Source organism: Oenanthe melanoleuca, chromosome 2 (assembly GCF_029582105.1).
Source record: "Oenanthe melanoleuca isolate GR-GAL-2019-014 chromosome 2, OMel1.0, whole genome shotgun sequence".
Taxonomy (NCBI): Eukaryota; Metazoa; Chordata; class Aves; order Passeriformes; family Muscicapidae; genus Oenanthe; species Oenanthe melanoleuca.
The window spans coordinates 131192352-131211585 of NC_079335.1; the positions used below are offsets into that span (position 1 = coordinate 131192352).

General features: G+C 35.9%; 1 protein-coding gene across 1 annotated transcript in view; it reads left to right on the forward strand.

Annotated features, from left to right (window-relative positions):
* The window catches only part of ARMC3 (armadillo repeat containing 3), a 63164-nt gene that overhangs the window by 27455 nt on the left and 16475 nt on the right, over positions 1-19234 (forward strand). The window contains exons 11-14 of the mRNA XM_056484319.1: positions 3715-3867; positions 3995-4100; positions 16544-16793; positions 17960-18096. Coding sequence (XP_056340294.1) covers positions 3715-3867; positions 3995-4100; positions 16544-16793; positions 17960-18096 — 646 coding nt within the window. The remainder of the gene's footprint in view (positions 1-3714; positions 3868-3994; positions 4101-16543; positions 16794-17959; positions 18097-19234) is intronic.

Sequence of the window (19234 nt, forward strand, 5' to 3'; positions counted from 1 at the left end):
TTGTCATGCTTCTTTACAAATGGAGTCAATGAGGTTTCATTATAAAGGTTTGCTCTCTTCTTCAGCCTGTGACAGTTAGTATGGATGCAGCAAGCTGGGAAAATACATCAAAAGAAGATTTAAAATATTTGCTTTCAAGCTGGAGAATTTTGGTGACACTCAGTTAGACAAAAGGGAAGTTGTTGTCCTGGTGCAGTGGAGAATACAGTCCAGTAAACTTGCTGTTCAATGTAATCCCCAAAAGCACTGAATATTTCAGCTACACAGAGATACTGGTCTGAAGTCAGCCTTGCAATGGAAAGAAAAGGTCATTATGAGAAAGAGTCCAAGTGCAAAAAGAAAACAGAAATACTTTCAGGTTTTGTTGTTTGATTGGATTCTGGTTGTAAGCATGCTAAAGCCTATCCAAAATGCAACACTAATGTGCACAATACTAGTACTTGCCTTGATGTGACTCCAGTATAATGCAACATAGCTCTTAGTTCTGTAGTGACTTTTTCATTAAATTTGCAATACCTATGCCTATATTCTTCAGGTTTGATAATCAGAGTTGCAATTTACCAACATTTCCCGTATACTTGGGTAAAAAAATACTGTTTTTCATTGGAATGAAGAACCTACTTCTGCTATGACAGAACATGTATCTAACTGGTTTTTTAATCCTGGCAGCTGAGTATACAGCAGTATCTGGTTTTGAAATTATTATTGTTGGCAGATGGAATTTGGTTTTGGATTGTTTTTTTCCCTGATTGATGTGATCATAGCAAGCAGTTTTGTTTTATGTCTCTTTCAACCCTTTGGAAAAGGACTCGTGTAACTTGGTGTTGTTATAAGATATATTTATCCCTTAAGAGTTATTCTCAGTATCAGAATAAATTACACGGTATAAACATGATATTCAACTTTAAATAGCATTTTTAGGATGCTGCTCTGTTTAAGTACATGAAAATGGATAATATTTCTATACATAATCATTATACCTTTGTCCCTGAATTCTTTTTTGTTCTGTAACATAAATTTGAATTTAATATATTAATTTATTGATTATTTTGTTTTGTATGCTCAGAATTACAATGGTGAATTATACTGTGATTCTGGCCTTGCCCACCAAATAATGCAGTCATTTCAGAATGCTAAATATAATCTAATGCTATAAATTATTGAATGCCAGTGAGTGGATTATCTGGACTGTTGATTAAGGAGAGCCTGATTGTCCCCTGACAATGCCAGACACACCAGCAACAAGAAAATGCTGTGCAGTGTGTATGGAGAAGGTGATGATCACACTTGCCCTGCCAAACTTCTGTTTTTGAAGCTCTCCACATTCTTTCTGTGTCTCAGTGCATCTCATGCTTAAAAGGAAGCACACTAAACATGCTCTGTAGCCTGAATAACAAATGTGTTTCATAAAACACATCTTTGTTTATCTGCATTAACTCAAGATCGGTGGGAGGTCATGATACTATTTAACATTAACTTTTTTCATTTGAAATTGGTATAAATAATTCCATAAGGTGGTGTCTGTGATCTGAATGGTAATCAGTAGAACTCAGATCATGATTTTGGGGTAAAAAGGGGAAATAGGAAAATATGTTGAAAAACAAAGGATGTCTCACCATGGGGTCAATGCATGAAAATCTGGACAGAATGGTTGATACTCCAAACTTCCTTAGTTCATGTGTGGTGGATTTTCCTTCATGTTAAATCAATGTATTCAAATTACTTAGGGGTCAAGAAATTAATCACTGTAAAAATGGTGTTGGCACTGACATATGAAGTACTTCAGTATAAACGACGTTTTTCAGTTGTGCATTCTCTCTAGTCTGTAGTAAAGGACACAAAGGAAACAACTCATGCACGCAGAGAGAAGATCAGCAGGAAATGTTAATCTCTTAAATAGAACTGGCACCTGGATATTGAAATATTAATAATTTTTATTGATCTAGCTATCTAAATATACATGCATATTCTTTATCATAAGTTAAATTTCAAGATCTGTTTTTCCACGTTATTATAAAATTATTTTTCTGCTTTAAATATTTTAAATTACTATTTTCACTGATTCATATTATTTATTTGTATTATTATTTCATATAGGCATAAATTATATTTAAAATAAATGCTTACCCATCATCATAGCTGCTTTTAAAAGCAAGAATAATTTTTAAGAAAATCTCTAAACAAATAAGTAACTTGATGTACAATAAACAAATTCCTGAGGCATGAAGAACCTCTAGAAATCATTATTACGGATTATAGACTACCTTGGCAAGCAACATACTTCATAATTTGTCAAAATAGTGTCTCATCCCAACTGAGGCCTTCTCTTGAGGGCTGGCTGATGTGCATCAAGGTTGTGGCCTTGTTCTGCTGACACTTAAAATACTCTATTTTATTTGTTGCATCTTTGTTTTGTGATTTCATTTGCATATCTGAGGATTCTAAAACAGTTTAAAACTGAGCTGAAGAGGAGAAATTGACTGCACCTGTCTCATCTCTGTGCTTTGAGTAATTTCTGCTCTATTTACATTTTCAATCAAACTTGCTTTTCATTGACATAGTGGACTTGTATTTGTTTACTTTTATTCACTACCGATTCAGATTTATCTAAAATAATACTTACAATATTTTTTTTGCCTTTAATTTTTTATTTTTTATTAGAGGTACAACAATCCAAACAAGGAAGTGATTCCTCTTAACAGTAGCAAGCCCTGGTGAAATTTCTGAATATTTTGAAGTCTCACTGATTTCTCAGTTCCTGAAATTCTTTAATATATTCTAAAATTCTACTATATATATATATAAAACTTCCAGCATGTAATTAGTCTGGTTTAAGTTATGCATATGATTAAATGTTAATTGACTCCCATTGTTGAGCTTCTGTGCTGTCCAGCGCCTTTCTGCATGAGAAAGATTCCTTCAGGGGTATTTCTAAGAACCACCTGCATTTCTGATCTCATCAATTTTGAGATGAGGGAGTTCATCAGTTTATTGGTATCTACATGCAGATGTCTGTAGATACTTTGTGGGTGTTGTTACTTGTGCAGAGGAAGAAGCATCTCTGTCCTTCCACAGCTGCTGCTGGTCAGTGCAGTGCAGGTCAGCCACAAACATTTGCTAAAGGACAAAATTCAAATTCTCTGCAAGTGGGCATTAGTGAAGAACTATAAGCTGTGCAGAGTTTAACATTTTCTTTGTAATGCTCTTTGCCTTTTTTTGGCAATTTTATTACACTGACTGATATTTCACCAATTTCAATTGTACATTTACTGGTACATTCTTTAGTTTTATGCATTTGGACTTTGTTAGCATAAACTGAAGTTCAGCACAATCCTTGGTAAGCATGATCTTTTACATTGGAAAAGCTGTTTCCATCAAGCCTGTATTCTGTGGTTTTAAAGTCTTGCAGAGAACAAACTTTGCACTCTGTTGGGCTATGTATGTTTATACTGTGTTTAATAGTCATTATTTGGGCTTGGTTCGCAGTTCAATGAAGCCTAATCCAGGAGCTGGATTTGGATGATCCTTGTGGGTCCCTTCCAACTCAGGATGTTCTATGATGGGATTTGGCTCAGGTCCTTTGTGCACATTTCTTAATGGCTGATGCCTCTCTTACCAAAATATTTCCAACAGCTAAATGAAATCAAATTAATATCCTTTCACTGATTTGGAAGACAAATGCAGATTAATACTCTTGTTATTTCTCATTTAAAGCTGAAATACGAAAAATCTTACACTGGGGAGAGGTTGAGAAATTTCTCCTAATCCTCTTGGAAACTAACAATGATGAAGTTAAAGTTGCTGCTTCCCAAGCCATTGCTGCCATGTGTGAGAATATGGACAGTAAATGTGTCCTTGGACTTCAGGGTAAGTAAGGTGGGAAAGGATGAAATGTGAATTTGTGTTTTTTTTCTGATAATAAGGAAAATATTAAAATTTTGCAGACTGCTGTGGTTTATTTAAATGTTCATATAGACAATTATTTCTTTCAAAGGGATTCCCCAGCTGGTACAGTTGCTAAGCAGTGATAATGAAGAGGTAAAAGAAGCTGTAGTGACAGCATTAGCTAATTTGACAACATCCAGTCCTAAAAACGTAAGGTAAGTCTGCAATAATTGAATTATTATTTAAAACACTCATCTGCAGTGATAATATTTTTATTTTTAAAGAATGCCTCATCTTGTCCTTATCCTACGAGGCAGGTCTGTTTGAATTTGACACTAAGGCACTTTTTGGTGCTTATGAGTCACCTGGAATAGCTTGGTTCTCATCAGTGTTACGAGAGTTGTGGTGTCTCTCCTAATGTTAGCTTTATCAAGGAAGGGTATGAAGCAGATGTAATGAAAGCAGAAATATAAATCATGCTTTGAAGGAATCATATGAGCAAAATATGCCTTATAATTTAAAGAATTTGATGTGGAGTTCTTTTTTTAAATCCCAAATCATTGATATATTTTAAAACTTGATGGTTCATACAGCCTTCTTGACTAATCTAAATCCATTCTTTGAGGAAGATAGATCTCCTGAATATGAGCACTGTTTTCCTTTTTTAAAAATTATTTCCCAATGAATAGAGAATGCTTAATGTGCATTCTCTGAAAGAAAAGAAGTGTACCATCAGAATCCAAAATTACTAACAAAAGTGACAATGGTTAGCTCATTCTATGTTCCAAAACAATTGTATCAACTAGATTCTACTGTAACAGGCAGTGTTCTTTTATCCTGACTCTATTAAAAGTCCTGTTCAGGGAAAAGCAATAGACCAGTGTGATGTATATGTGCAATCACATGTAACTTACAAACAAAAAAAAATCCTTAAAAAGTTCCCAAAATATGCTTAAAGAAGTTGTAATTGATTCACAGGCATTCTTTGATGTGAAAAAGTAAAATAACTCACAAAATAAATAGTTTCAATTTATTGATTCAGCTCCAATAGTCACTAATATTCAGTTAATGTTACCTGATGGAGCAATAATTTGACACAAGAGAATAATACTCTGTTCTCAGATTCACATAGTACATTTTTTTTTGTCTGATATTCTGCTTTCCTCATGTGCTGGACTCTTCAGTTGATGTCAGTGGGAGTCACACACACATAAAACGAGCACAGTGCTGGAGTCCAGAGGTCAAACTTTCAGCTCCACTACAGCTGGTTTTCGTAGTGCAGCCCTTTGAGGTTTCACATTGTGAAAAGGGGATCTCTGGAGAGTTTTGAGTAGGTATAGCAGCTTATGCCAACTCATTCCATTTCTTTTGCTAAGGAGATAGTCAGGACATTGTTTAGCTCAGCTGCTGGAACAATTCTCTGAGACCTCAGGCAGGGAAATAGCTGTCTCTGTTCCTCTGCATTGTAATGAACTCTGTATTTGTTTCTTGCTGGGTAGAGTCAGGAAATTGTAAAGGTGGCTTACATACACTTCTCTCTCCTCACAATCCAGCTTCAAGTACAATATGGAAGCACCAGATAATCTAATCAGAGGTCTTCTGTGAAAATCAGGAAGCAATAATTTACATTAAATATGTATATTGGATGAATTCCATATGACTATATAATTACTTCAAAGCTTCATTTCTAAATCAAAACCATTAATAAGTCACAGAAGGGGCTGAGTGTGACTAGGATCTATAAATGAATATATAGTGTTGAACCCTTAGCTGATACAAATTGGTATAGTTCCAGCTCACTGACTGACTATCAGGCCCATATTTATTTTACATTCACATAATAGGAAAAAAAATAGTTTGGAGAAAATTCATTCCAGATTGAGTTACCATAATCATATTTCATACTGGAATGTTTCATTTGTATGTCCTGTAGACCACTGAAAATAAGTGTATAAATAATGAAGATGCTGATGCACTTTTATAATAATGTAACTTCACTGTGTGGTTATGTTGACAATATTCTGATCTCAAATGAAACTGATGAGACTAGTGCCCTTTTATCAGTTATGTATTAGATTCTTGTTATAAACCCTCCAAGAATATAAAATCAGAAAGGTAGTAGCAGCAAGTGGACCTTATGTGCAAGAATAAAATGGGTCCAGTGATGGGGAAGAGTATTTGCTGTAAGCACTTTCTCTTTTTACTGGCCAGTCAAATATTCAACCTTGTTGAACTCATATGCATGAGTTCTGCTGTATTTCATTTCATGAGCATTTCTCTGTTATATTGATTGAAGGATGTGTACTTTGCCCTTTTATTTGTTACAATATATATTTGAGGATATAAAATTAATACAAGACGTTGCTATTTTTCCTGGAGATTTGTTGTTCTTAGGAATATCAAAAAGTGCTGCCAGCTTTTCATATAATATGGAAAAAATATAATTTAAAGCAATTGTGTAATTAAAACTCCCGCCGTAGGTAGCTCATAAAGATAAAATCTTCCATTGATTAATAGCACAAGAACAGCATAGGCAATGGGCAGTACTACCCCCCACTAATGTATATTAACCTTGACCTTAAGGTGCTTCCCCACAGCAATGAAAGGCTAGTTCTATACCCCTACCCAATCAATCCTTTGTTTCTCGACTGAGACAGCTAATAAAGGTGTCAAATAGGGTGGAGGTTTGGTAATTAGAACACCTGTTCACGATGAATGGGACAGAGACCAGTTTGTCATTTGACACAAGTCCTCAAGCAACCATGATTTGGCAAAAATAAATAAATTAATTAATTACTCTGCTTCCCGTAATATTTTAACCAGAAATCTAGAGGAGAAGAGGATGAGTCCCATGCAAGTGGTTTGAGTTTTCAGGTTTACTGGAGAACATGGATTTTCAGTCAGATCTCTACCAGAACACATAGCAATTAATATAAATAACTTCTAAAATATTTCAGCATTTAAGTTTTTGCTGCCAAGCTGATGCTGTGTCCCACTTCAATAGTACATAGGAAAAAATACAGTGGTCAAATTCCTCATTAGTTTACACACTGACACCCTCAGAACATGCTTTTATAAGAATTTTACCATTAGGACAGAGTTTTAATGCTGATTAATATTGATGATAAATCCTTGTAAACTTGTTAATAATTAGGCTCAGTAAAAATAAAATTGCAAAGTACATGGCAGTTAAAATCCCATATGCTTATTCTAACATGTTATATTACCATGCATGCATAGCTCTGAGGTCATCCTTGACAGGATTTGTTTCAGAATTTGTGTCAGAATTTGTTTCTGTGATCTGCTTCTGGAAAAAAGAGAGAATTATGTTCCACTAGGTATTTGCATCCATCTTTTCTATCACATTTTTTTTTAATCCAGGGCAACACCTTGCTTTATTGAAAGCTGTATATGGTTATTTGGAGAGCAGAATGCCATTTAAAGAATCTCTGAAGCTCTCTGGTTTTGCTGTGTCCAGGCATCGGGCAGTGTGGGCGCAGTCAGTTCAGTAATGGATGTGATGCACAAATGGAACAATTGCACACGAACAAAGAAACAGCAGCGTCATCTGTTGGGCAGGAAAATAAGTGGTTCTGTGCCACACATCTAATCCAGGAACAAATGGCTTACCTCAGCCTCTGCCTATTTTTTCTCATTTAAAGTATAATCAATTCTTTTCGCTTTTCATTTAGGATAAGATAATCATGTTAAATATAAATACAATATTAGAAGTAGCACATAGAAATAAACTCTCACGTATACCAATTAGTCAGACATTAATTTGACCAGCTCTTTTCTTCAGTATAGTCGTAGCACAAATGCCATTTCTAATAGCTGCCTTCATAAATCTGGCTGTGTCTGAATTCTGGGCACCTAATGGATCTGCCACTAAAGGAAAACATGTGCTCTGGAATTTAGAACTTTGTACTGGACATGAAAACTAATTAATAGCCTCAATAATATTTGTCCTAAATTGTTTCTTTTAAGTGCAAAATTTATAGCATTCAGTTAGAATTTGGTCTGGGGGAAGAAGGAAAAGGATGTTTTTTCTTCATCTGTACCAAGGGCTGCAGGAAGTTGTGGTATGTGACAGACTTATGATGGAATATTTCTCCTGGGGTTTATAATAAATGTCATGTGACAAAATTCTGTTTTACATCTGGATTCAAGATAGTAAAGTATCATCCCAGAATTTACAAAGTCAGCAAGCTTTATGTTATTTAATTTTCTAGTTTTTAAGTCCTTCACAGTACTCAGACAACCTATTTGAATTTGCAAAGGTTATATCCATATAGGCAGTTCCAGACATCAGTGCAGCATCTGAATGTGTGCTTTCTCAAATGTATCAAGATTATCAAGATTTCAGAGTAGTTTAGGATAGGAGGAGAGATTAGGAACTCCTTGGTTATGGACAGTACCCAGTGAGGATCAAGTGAGTTTTTCCCTTGACTTTAGTGGGTGTTATGTCTATTAGTCCAAACTGAAATTAATACACTGATCTAATGACTCAAAATACATCCTCAGTCTGTTTCGATCTGAGAGTGTCTCACCTTTTTCAACTGAGACTTTTAGTACACAACAGATTTTTTTATTGTTTATAAGGCAAGTATGACAGTCAAGGAATAAATTTGAAGAACATCCAGTTTTTCTTGCATTCCAAATACTGTTATTATTAGGAAGTAGTGATTACTGCCATTAGGTAGTAATATCATTTGGTAGTAATCTTTTCTATTAGAAAATGAGAAACTTAGTAATAGCTTTTCTCTTTCAAGACTGTAGATGGAACCTAATTCACATAAATATTAAAACATCAATATTATGTAAGATAATACATTTGCATGAATGTATATGTGTTAATTTATGAGAACAGGAACACAAATTTCTAGAACAAGAGCTATATTTAATAGCATAAAAAGGTGATGATCCACTTTAGGTTTTGCCTTTTTTGTGGTTTAATAGTTCTTTATGACATAAGTTTGTTTTTCTGAAGGAGGAAATCAACAATAGAATGCTGCTGGCTGTATTGTGTAGATGTAATATGTTTTAATACTGACCCCTACTGACAGAATTATATTTTTCAGCTATTGTGCTGCAAGGTAAAGGGATATTTTTGAATTTTGTGGGTTGTGCTGTTACTTTTTCACATTAGCATCCACATCTACACCCTGAATAATACAGTTATCTCAGGCTACAAACATGTTCCTCTTGTTCCTTTCTTTTACTCTATATCCATATTGTGGGAGGTACTGTATTAAAAAAAAAAAAGAAAAAAAAAAAATACTACAGTGTCAATTAGCCACTACCTAAGAGCTCACAAGCTTTTCTTTGCAAGTTACATCTTAACTTCCATTGAAAACTGCAAAAAGTTTTCTGAAAAATTTCTCCCTTGACAGAAAAGCTAACTTAAGTCCTATGTCTGGGATGTCACTCAGAAATTGGTTCCCACTAAGACTTTAACATCACATCAGATGAATGATGCACAACCCATGGACATGGATCTATGCCCTGCTGGCAGTCAAAAATCTGTCATACTGCCAGCTGTTGTGTTTTTCTCTTAGATTGGGAAGGTGTGGCTGCATGGGAAAGTCCTTCTGGAGGCTTCAGACACTGTAACTGTTTTATTCCCAGTCCTTCTTTCACAAAAAGAAAAAAAAAAAAAAGATTGTTATGCATTCTCCTGGGATGTTTTTTGGTTGTTATTTTTTGACTTTGAGGTTAAATTCAAGACAAAGAGCAATATAGAACATTAATCTCTAACACAGATCTCATGTTTCACACGGAACACAGAACACTTCTGATCTGGAATGATGATAACTACATAGAAAATTTACTCCTTGTAGATACAGCAGAATCTTTTGGCCTATTTGTACACCCCTACTTTCCAAGCCTTGCAGTTTGATCACTGTTTATCTTAACTGTGGACAGCTGGAATTTCACTCAGAGCGTGTTTGTTATCACCTGTAACTTCCTATGGTAGATTTCTGTGGGTTCAGGTGAAAACTTTTCCTTCTTGGATGGAGACTCCTAAGCCTGGGAGAAAAAACTTTATTTTGTGTAGTGGCACAAGTACCATGATTACTCTTGGGTGTGTATCCATGCAATTTCATTCAGTGATATTCACTGAGATAAATGATGCTTTTTATGAATTAAAAGTGGCAAGGTTTATTTTACATATGAATAAATATTTAATACAAATGTATTGGTGCTTTTGCACGCACATTTTCTTTGTACTAGATTTCTAAACTAAATTATTGAAGTGTGTGTTTTAACTTACTTGAGTATAGTGTCAAGTTGTTTATTTAAAATGTCTGTAAGGAAATTTGAAGGTTATGACTGACCGTGCAAACTTAATTCTGCTCTGCTGTGAATTTAACCTGTGCACTGACTATGGCATGTTGTCCACTTGGACTGTCATCTGGTAAAAATAAGCTTTCACTAGGAATCTTAACATTTTGACATTCAACCTTAGTAATTTTATTGTAACATAGTAGTAGTATATGTGTATTTTCTTAGACATGTAATTTAAAGAGAGAAAGCATAAATTTCTGCACTCTAAATCATCCTGAGAGGTTGAACTTATAGCAAGGCAAAACTGACAGCTGCCATTTGAGATGTGTTCACAGTTGTCCAGAAAAGTGTTATCCAGAAGTGTAAGCTCAAGTTCTCAATCCAAAGTATTGTGTGTAGGGACTGACTTGGCACAGCTCTTTATCCTTCCTCCGCTGGTGCTTCCAAAGATGAAGAAGAACCATGGTCTCCTCGCTCCCTGTGTTCAGAGGAATTGTGAGGACACTGATTTGGCTTTTTCTTTACTTCCACCTCAATGAAGGCTGCTCTGACAAAACATGCACATTCTGTCTTACTTTGCTTTTGTAACAATGTGAATTCCAGGCTCTGAATATTTGTGCCTAGTTACTGATTTTTGCATGCACTGCTTCTTGGGTCAGAAAAAAGAGGGGGGATTGTTTTTTCATGAGGTTATCCTGGCTGAAGGTACATGGGATCTTTCAGGAGTAAAAAGGGTTTCTATTGTTGAATTTTAACTCTTCCACATAATAATGGAAATATCAGAAATTCTTTACAAAATTTGCAAATATTATAACTGTAAGTCTCAGGCATCATGAACAGATAGTTAATTACCTGTGTTCCTGTAATATTTTAAATCAGGAATACTACAGTTTTAGAACTGAAATCTGTGTTACTTCATCAGATGGGTTCAATGATAGATATTAGAAGATCTCTGTGAATTGCTAAGTGAGAGTCAGGTATTAGAGTCTCTGCTTACCCAATTAACAGTTTGAGATTTTCTTGCGACCAGACTGAGTGTTATTGAGTTTTGGTTTTGTTGCAGTTTTAACTAGATACTTGTCTTTAGAAAATAGGAGTAGAGGCTTCAGTTCCTGAAATGAAAAATTAATATGGTTTGTTGATATCATCAGTATTTTTATTGGAGCACAAGAGCCCCTGGATTGTAGATCAGAGTCTCTTGTGCTAGATTCCCATACTCAGAATAAACATAGTGACATTAATTTCCCTTGTATAACAGAAGTAATATTAGTCTTTAAATAAAATACGAGTGACTATTTACAACAGTCAATTGCTTTTGAAAATAATTAAATCACAAAGTAAAATTTTTGGTAAGTGCAGAAGACGTTTATTGGATGTGATTATTCTGATGGCATAACAAGGCTAATGAAGAATACTAATACATTTAAGGAATAAAAAGGAAGCTATTTCTTGAGCCTTTTTCAAACTTCTGGTTATGATATTCTTTCTCAGACAGAAATTGCATAAGAGAGCTGGATCAGAAATGCCTTGTGTGAAAAACAGCTCGTGCGATTTAACACAGATAGAGTTGATTTTAAAAAATGTGTGTAATTAGATGCATAATTCTTATGCATAATTTACATGCAATTATGTATGAAAATGAGCTATGCACAGGCATAAATGGCTAGCTAAGCACCTCACACACAATCACAGTAATTTTGCACAGAAATTAAACATGCAGTTGCAAACACATTTGAAAAAAATGAAGTCCAGTGAGGAGGAAAAATCTGAATTTTTTCTGCGCAGAAATTGTGTTAAATCCTCAGTCAGGAGGAGGGAAAGTAAGCAGCATAGAAGTGAATAAAAATATAATTGAATATAAACCAGTTTTTGTTCAGTCATGGTAGAAGAAACAAAACCAAACATACTTTACCATTTTTATGAAGTGTCAATCTCACTAGTGTAAATTTAGTACAATCCTGAGTAAACAGTGGTGTCAAGCTGTACGACTGCTCTTCTCCTCTATCTCCCCTCCCCCGGAGGTTGTTTAGGTTGGGGGTTTGAGGGGCAATCACTGTGTTTTCTGGCAGCTCTTTGAACACTCTTAGTTGCTTTCTCCCTTGGGCTAGACTTTCTCTTCAGGAAGAAAAGCTATCTGGACCATTCTCGATGCTCTTAGTAAATAATCTGTTCTTTTTCTTGCCGTGCCTAGAAGGTTTGGTCACAGACCAGAGCTTTTATGCTCCTGTGATGCCAACAAAGAAGTGGTTCTTGCCACAGAGTGCTTATAGTACTAAAAATAAAATAAAGTATAAAAATCCCTCAGGATTTTCATCAAATTTTTACTGCTGATTGTTTTCACAACACACTCCCAATATCTGAGCTTTCCTATTGCACCCCAGACAACTGAAGCAAGAAAATACTCACTTCAGTGGCATTAATACATACCTCCAAAATGTTTGTGTAAAAAAAGTTTTTATTGTGAAATTTTTGGTAGTGATTTTATTATCAACTTTTAATTTATTTTTGCAGCAAAAGCAGTAAAGAAAATGTTTGGTTTTCCTCAGTTTCCTAGGATTTATTCTTTGAGTCTTGAAGTATCTTTTAGGGAATTTGCAAGAAAATGTCTAAACAGTACAATGTATATTTAAAATTAATAAATTAAATATTTATTATATGACCTTTTAATATTTGCCATCCCAATGACAAATGAAAAAAAAATTTAGTTATTCTTGAATACAATAATATGAATCCAATTGTAATCAGAATTTTACTATTTCACTAAAGAGCATGCTTATGGTCTTTAGAGTACCTGAACTGTGTACACCTTGATTAGGTAAATGCATAACCCTGTTAGGTTAGGCATTCTAAGGACCATAATATGTGCTTATAATACATAATATTTCAATTATTTTAACTTTAATTTGGGCTCTGCAGTTCCTACACCTGTCTTATCTTATATTTTCTTCCTGTTTGTAGTTCAGATAGGCAGTTTCTACTTCTGAGGAAAAATTGGTGGTGTGGCAAATGCAACGTCCTTTTTGTTTTCTTCTCTCATTGCTGTCTTCTTTTCCTTAACCTTTTCTATCCTTGTTTAGGAAACTATGTATTTTGAATATATACAAAACATGGAGGAAAAAACTTGTGAATTTATTTAATTTACTCCTTTTCCACATCAAAAAGTGAATATTTCTTTTCAGCTAAACCAAGGCTCACTTCTTCCTTGAGGATATAGTTCTCTAGTGGAAGCACTGATAAATTGCACAGTCTCATTAGGATGTGTCTGAAGGAGAGTGTTCTGTAGGCAGAGAGAGTCTGGTGCTGATCTTCATTCAGCAAAGACATTGCTGATAAAAACATTCTCTGACTTTCATAAATAAAAAAATTACACAGTGCATGTCTCTGCCCAACATAAAAGGAAACAAGGACCTCCATACTTAGTGTTGTGGTATTTCAGCACCTTAAACTTAACCATGTCCATTCTTTCAGCTCCCTTCTGTGGCCCAGGGTGACAGTGCTGTTTCTGTGTTCTCCAGATGCCTGTGGAGTAGGAGTGAGTTGAACTATAGATTCTTCATTCCTCCTTCTTCTGTGTGCATCCCTGTTATCAGGACACAGCACTGGCCTCAGATGTTCACACCCTCTTAAAAACTTTTTTCAGTGGTGTTGGTTACCTTCAGCTCTTGTTACCAGCCATTGTCACTTTGAACAAATTCTTTTTGCCTCGTGCTCGGTTGTGCTACTTGATTATTAAACTATATGCATGAAGCTGTGATTCAGAATGAGTCTGCGCAGAAGTAGAATGCAGGATAGAAATAAATATGTATGATCTTCTAAATCAGTGGTTCTCAACCTTTTTGAGGTTGAGTGGCACTTGAGAAAATTGGCTGTGCTCTGTACCTTGCTGAGGTCAGCTCTGAACTCATGAGGAGCCATCACCTTGCTCTTTTGTTAAGTGCTTGTGTACTTGCTGGTTTTATGGAAATTACAGTAAATCTGCTTATGATTATGTGCTATGTATCATTCTGTAGCCAGTCTGTTAGGGACTATCTGTTTACCAGAGGCTCCTGAGGGAGAACACATGTATTCTTGGGTGTAGTATAGGAATAGTAAGTCCTGTACTTACTGCAGAAATATTGGATATACTACACCTGTGAGATGCAGTGAATACATTTTATGAGTAGTGAATCTATCCCATAAATCCCGGAATTTCTGTGTATCCACTGTAAAGGAGAAACTTCTTGATTTTGTTTTTGGTTTTTTTCCTTCCTGGGTAAGGTGGGTGTGTATGCACTGCATAATGCAGTAAATCTGATAGCTCATGGGCACACCTCACTGTGTGCAGCTGTGTGTGTATGGTGAGTCTCACCCGAGCTGTGCCAGCAGGTACCTCGTGGCATTGTTACACGTGCTGTTAAAGTGGTGTTTTCCAGCAAGCCTGTGATACATGTGGCATACAGCTCTTTCTTACATGTGCAGTCAACCTGTCCAAAATTTATTCATCGACAGCAGCCTGGATAGAGCTACAAGAGTCCTGAAGCTGAAAATTTGGATAAAATTTTCATGGGCCAGATAAGACAGTGTTAACCAAAGATGTATAGTGGCCTTACCTGAGTAAAAACACCACAAGAAAAAATGCCACCCAACAAATAAAACATTTTCAGCTTTTCTTCCTCTGGTCAAGTAGGAAAGGGGAAGGAGGACATACAAATCCAGCTACTCGAAGGAAGACAGAGGGGTGCAGCGTGGGACATCTGAAAGCATGGGCTTTACTTCTGAATAGAGACCAAGTGCTTGCATTAAAGCTACTGGTGCTCCAGGAGGGTTAATTAGGCAGCACCAAACTGACCCTGTATCTTAATGCTGCACCTTCAGTCCCTGGATTGCTGCTTTTTCCCTGGTTTTCCAAACAAGTAACTGTTGTCTGCCTGCCAGATAGTGTTAGATCCATGCTCCAGCGCTGCTGGTGAGCTGCCACTGCTTTGCACCTGAGGCAGAGATGAGAGTAACAAACCCCATTAGGCTCTGCTCATTCATTCCAGGTATGCTCAGGAGCATCTGCATCCCTCTCTCTGACCATGTGGAGATAGTTGGACTAAGATGAGTTCACCATAAGACCTACATCATGGTCCCCATGTATTTGGATTATTTTAATAATTATTTTATTGTTAGTGACTCAGGTTGTCATGTATTCTACTTTCTGTCATGTTTGCTTAATAATGTGACTGTCAGCATTCCTCATGGGGTTTTCTGTTTGTTATCAGTGCCAACAGTCTTGGGTAGTGTAGCAATTTTGTTTATATGTGATACATCTAAGCTTGATTTATTTTGCAACTCTGATAGTTATCCAAATATTTCGGTAAGGTACTGTTACAATAAAAGATTTTCACATACAGATCTCCTTTATTACTGCGTTCACAGAAATGTAGTGAAACTTATAAAAAGTGTAAACTCTTTTTTTAAAGAGTTTTTTTATGGTTTTGATGCAGACAACATGTATTAACAGAGGGTATAAAAGGCAATTGCAGCGAAAATTCAACTTGCCATCTGTGCATTCCCATTGCTAACAATATTGCCAACTTTTGTTTAACAAACAGATGAGCCTTAAGTAAAATTATATGTCCTCTAGTAGTGCAGCTCCTTACACTTTCTGCTGTCTGGTGCTCAAAGTTGCTATTTCATTAATAATGCTTCTTCAGCTGTTTTTTTTTTTTTCTTGACTGTCCTCTAACCTAAATCTGTGAGATTGCCCTTAGAAAAAAATTCCAACCATCTCCCCAATGTTATTTGAAATAACATTAACAAATATTGAAATAACAATAAAATAATAGATTATTTTGCACGTCTGTCTTAGGACTTGGCCACACGAGCATTTGTTCCAGCACTGCTGAGGGGCAGCACCCTTCAGCCATGGATGCAATATCATCTGATAACACTGGGAATATGTAAACTGGATCTACTGTTCATAACTAGCTGATCTGAATATACTGTTCAGTATAATCCTAATTCGTAGTGCTAGAATGCTTCTGGAGAGAAGTGGCAGGAGACTGCAGAAGCATTTGCCTAGAACTAAAGATACAGAAATTCTGCATCTCTGAAAAGATGCAGGATTTAATTTGTTCAATACCTCAGAAAGAATCTATGTCCTTGCAAGTTGTAAAGAATCCAGAAGTTTATGATTTGGTTGGTCCACTGAGGTTGTGCATCTTGAACTTCTCCCCGTGAGTCATGTAGAAATCATGCACACACACATATATGTGTCCAAATACCTCTGTATGTATATATGCAAACCTTGAATTGTAATACTAGTTTACTTGATAAAAACAGCACACTAAGGAAGAAAAATGGTCCTAAAATAACAAACATTTTTTTGCCTTTATCATTTTGCTAGTGTTGTTGCTGAGGCTGGAGGAATTGAGCCATTAATGAAGACCTTGAACGCCCAGAGAGATGGAGCCATTTCCAATGCCATTGCAGTGCTGACAAATCTATCCCTGCGAGAGTCATCCCGTGTCAGTATCCAGAGCCGTGGGATCATGAGTGCCCTTGTGGGGCCACTGCGCTCAACCAACAGCCAAGTGCAGAGCAAGGCAGCATTTGCTGTGGCTGCCTTTGGCTGTGATGCTGATACACGAGCTGAGGTAAAACTCTTTAAGGTTGTGGTTATTGATAACATTTCTAGATCTGAGGTGGGAGCTGTAATAACCAGGAATCTGACCTAGAAGTCCTGAGTTTTCTAGGTAGTTACTTATTTTGATACTTTTTCTGCTGGATTTAGCTCAGCTTTTAGGAGATTTTGGAAAGGTTTTTCTTTAACTTGAATTTTCATGACTGTGTTTCCTTGCACCAAATCAATGCTTTGTTTGCTTGCACCAAATCAATGCTTTGTGGCTGTCCAGTGACTTCAGTGAGCTTTCACCTGGGCTGTATCTTGATCTGTATATTTAGGAGCATTAAACATCAAGGTTTCTTTCATCTGCAAGTGTTGACTGAACTTTAAAGATGAGAAGTTCAGTCCTCTTTACTTTACCTCAGTGTTCTTCTGCCCATTTTCAAGGCCCAAACAGCGATGTCTGACCTTGATTAATGAGATACTGGATGTGCATGGAGTAAATGTATTTCAGACCAAACTCAAAATATAATTAATCCTTTGATCAGTGACATCCAGCAAGTTGAACTCTTTGCTGTTTATGAATTGGTCATAGTATTTTCTTCTCATAAATAAGAATGATGCTTTGAGCATTCATAAATCATAAGCTGGGGTTTTCTCATGGGTCAAGGCTATTAATTAGGACATGAATAAGGGGCATAGATAATTAATCTACCTCTTTCAGTGTCCTTAAAATGTCTTTCTCTTCGAAAATCCAAATGAGCAATATTTCCTCTAGCATGTATAGGAAAGATACTGTAGCACACAAGAGAATAGGATGTTAATAAGATTGTCATACATACAATACAAATTCAAATGTATTGTGATGTAAATTAGTTGCTAGGAGGCACCAGAACACAGAAAAAGCAGTGTAACTCTCTGTGGCAGTCTTGGGTTGCATAGTCTCTTTGGGTTCCACATCACAGCCTACTAACTGAAAAGCAGGGCAGAGCCAGAAGGGATGTCTGTCTTGTACCCCTCTAAAGCTCCAGCCTGTGCAGAGTTCACAGAAACACAGAATCCCTGTAAATGACCTTTTCTTTTTAGCCCAGTGTTGCTTTTCTACAAAGCTTGAATGTTTCGGGAGGTGAATTTCACAGGCTGTTCTTGCTGGGAGAGATGAAATATGTAAGTGGCAATGTTTTCCTTTTTTAATAGTTAAGAAATGTCGGCGGGCTGGGACCACTTGTTGAATTGCTGAAGTCTAACCATGAAGAAGTCAGAAGAAATGCCTGTTGGGCTGTTACAGTCTGTGGAAGTGATGAACCAACTGCTATTGAACTGTGCAGGCTAGGGTGAGTAGAAATAGTATCAAAAGTCAAAAGAAAATCTTTTATGCGAGAACTCAATTTAAATCAATCTTTACATATTTATAGCAGAATAAAAAAGGTTTCTGATAAGCTGAAACTACTTTTGCACCACAGATGTTACAGATGAGATGATATTGATTTTAAGGAACAGAATCATCTAACAAAATATAAGCCTGTAGAGAGAACTGTGTAGAATTATAAAACATTTATTGTTTCTGTGACTGAATTAGGCTTTATATTGAAGAGAATTTGTATCCATCAATACAGGGGACTACAGTGCCCCATACATTTGAAAGTGAAATAAATGTTTCAGACTAATTTTAATACATTGTAAATTATACTTACTATACACTAGATTTGATTTACAAGCTTTGGTTAACTGCAGGTGTGCTGAAGTGTCATGGAAAAGTGGCTCTGTTTTTTTCTTTCTTAAGAACTTCCAGTTCTGTGTATTAGTATCTGAATTACAAAAGTTGGTTTAGGTTATAAGAATTATGACACAGGACTCCTCAGACAAGGCAACTCTTATAGTTACTGTTAAATTAAAATATATGTAATTGCCCTGCTCCCTCTACTGGGCACTTCTCTAGTGACTGCACAGATACTTTAAATCCACCTATGAGGGAATTTCTGAGACTCTCAGAAATTAAGATCAGGAGAGGACCTCAAAGGTGATATTATCCATCTGTCCTAGTATAAGACTGAATAAGGTACAGTGGTGTATTTTGGGTAAATACTGATCCTGCAGGAGTTTCACAACTTTCGAGGTAACCTGTTCCAGCCTGGAATATCCTTACACTTAGAAGGTGTTTCTCAGTTTTAAATATCCCTTAAAACAAATCATGTTGTCCTGCTTTCAGTGAATAACCACTTTTTATAGCAATTTGATTTTTAACTCACTGAACTTTCTCATTTTTCATGTCCCTCTCTGTTTCTTTTTCATGACAAAATAAAAATGTTAGACAAGTTTTGTTTGTATAATTTCATCACATATATCTGAATTTCTCTAATTTTTTATGCTATCTTGAAGTACCATCTCCCAGTCTGAATGAGTTACTTCAGGTGAGGTCATAACACCATCAAATAAAGCTCAGTAATTATTTTCTCTATCTTGCATATAGCA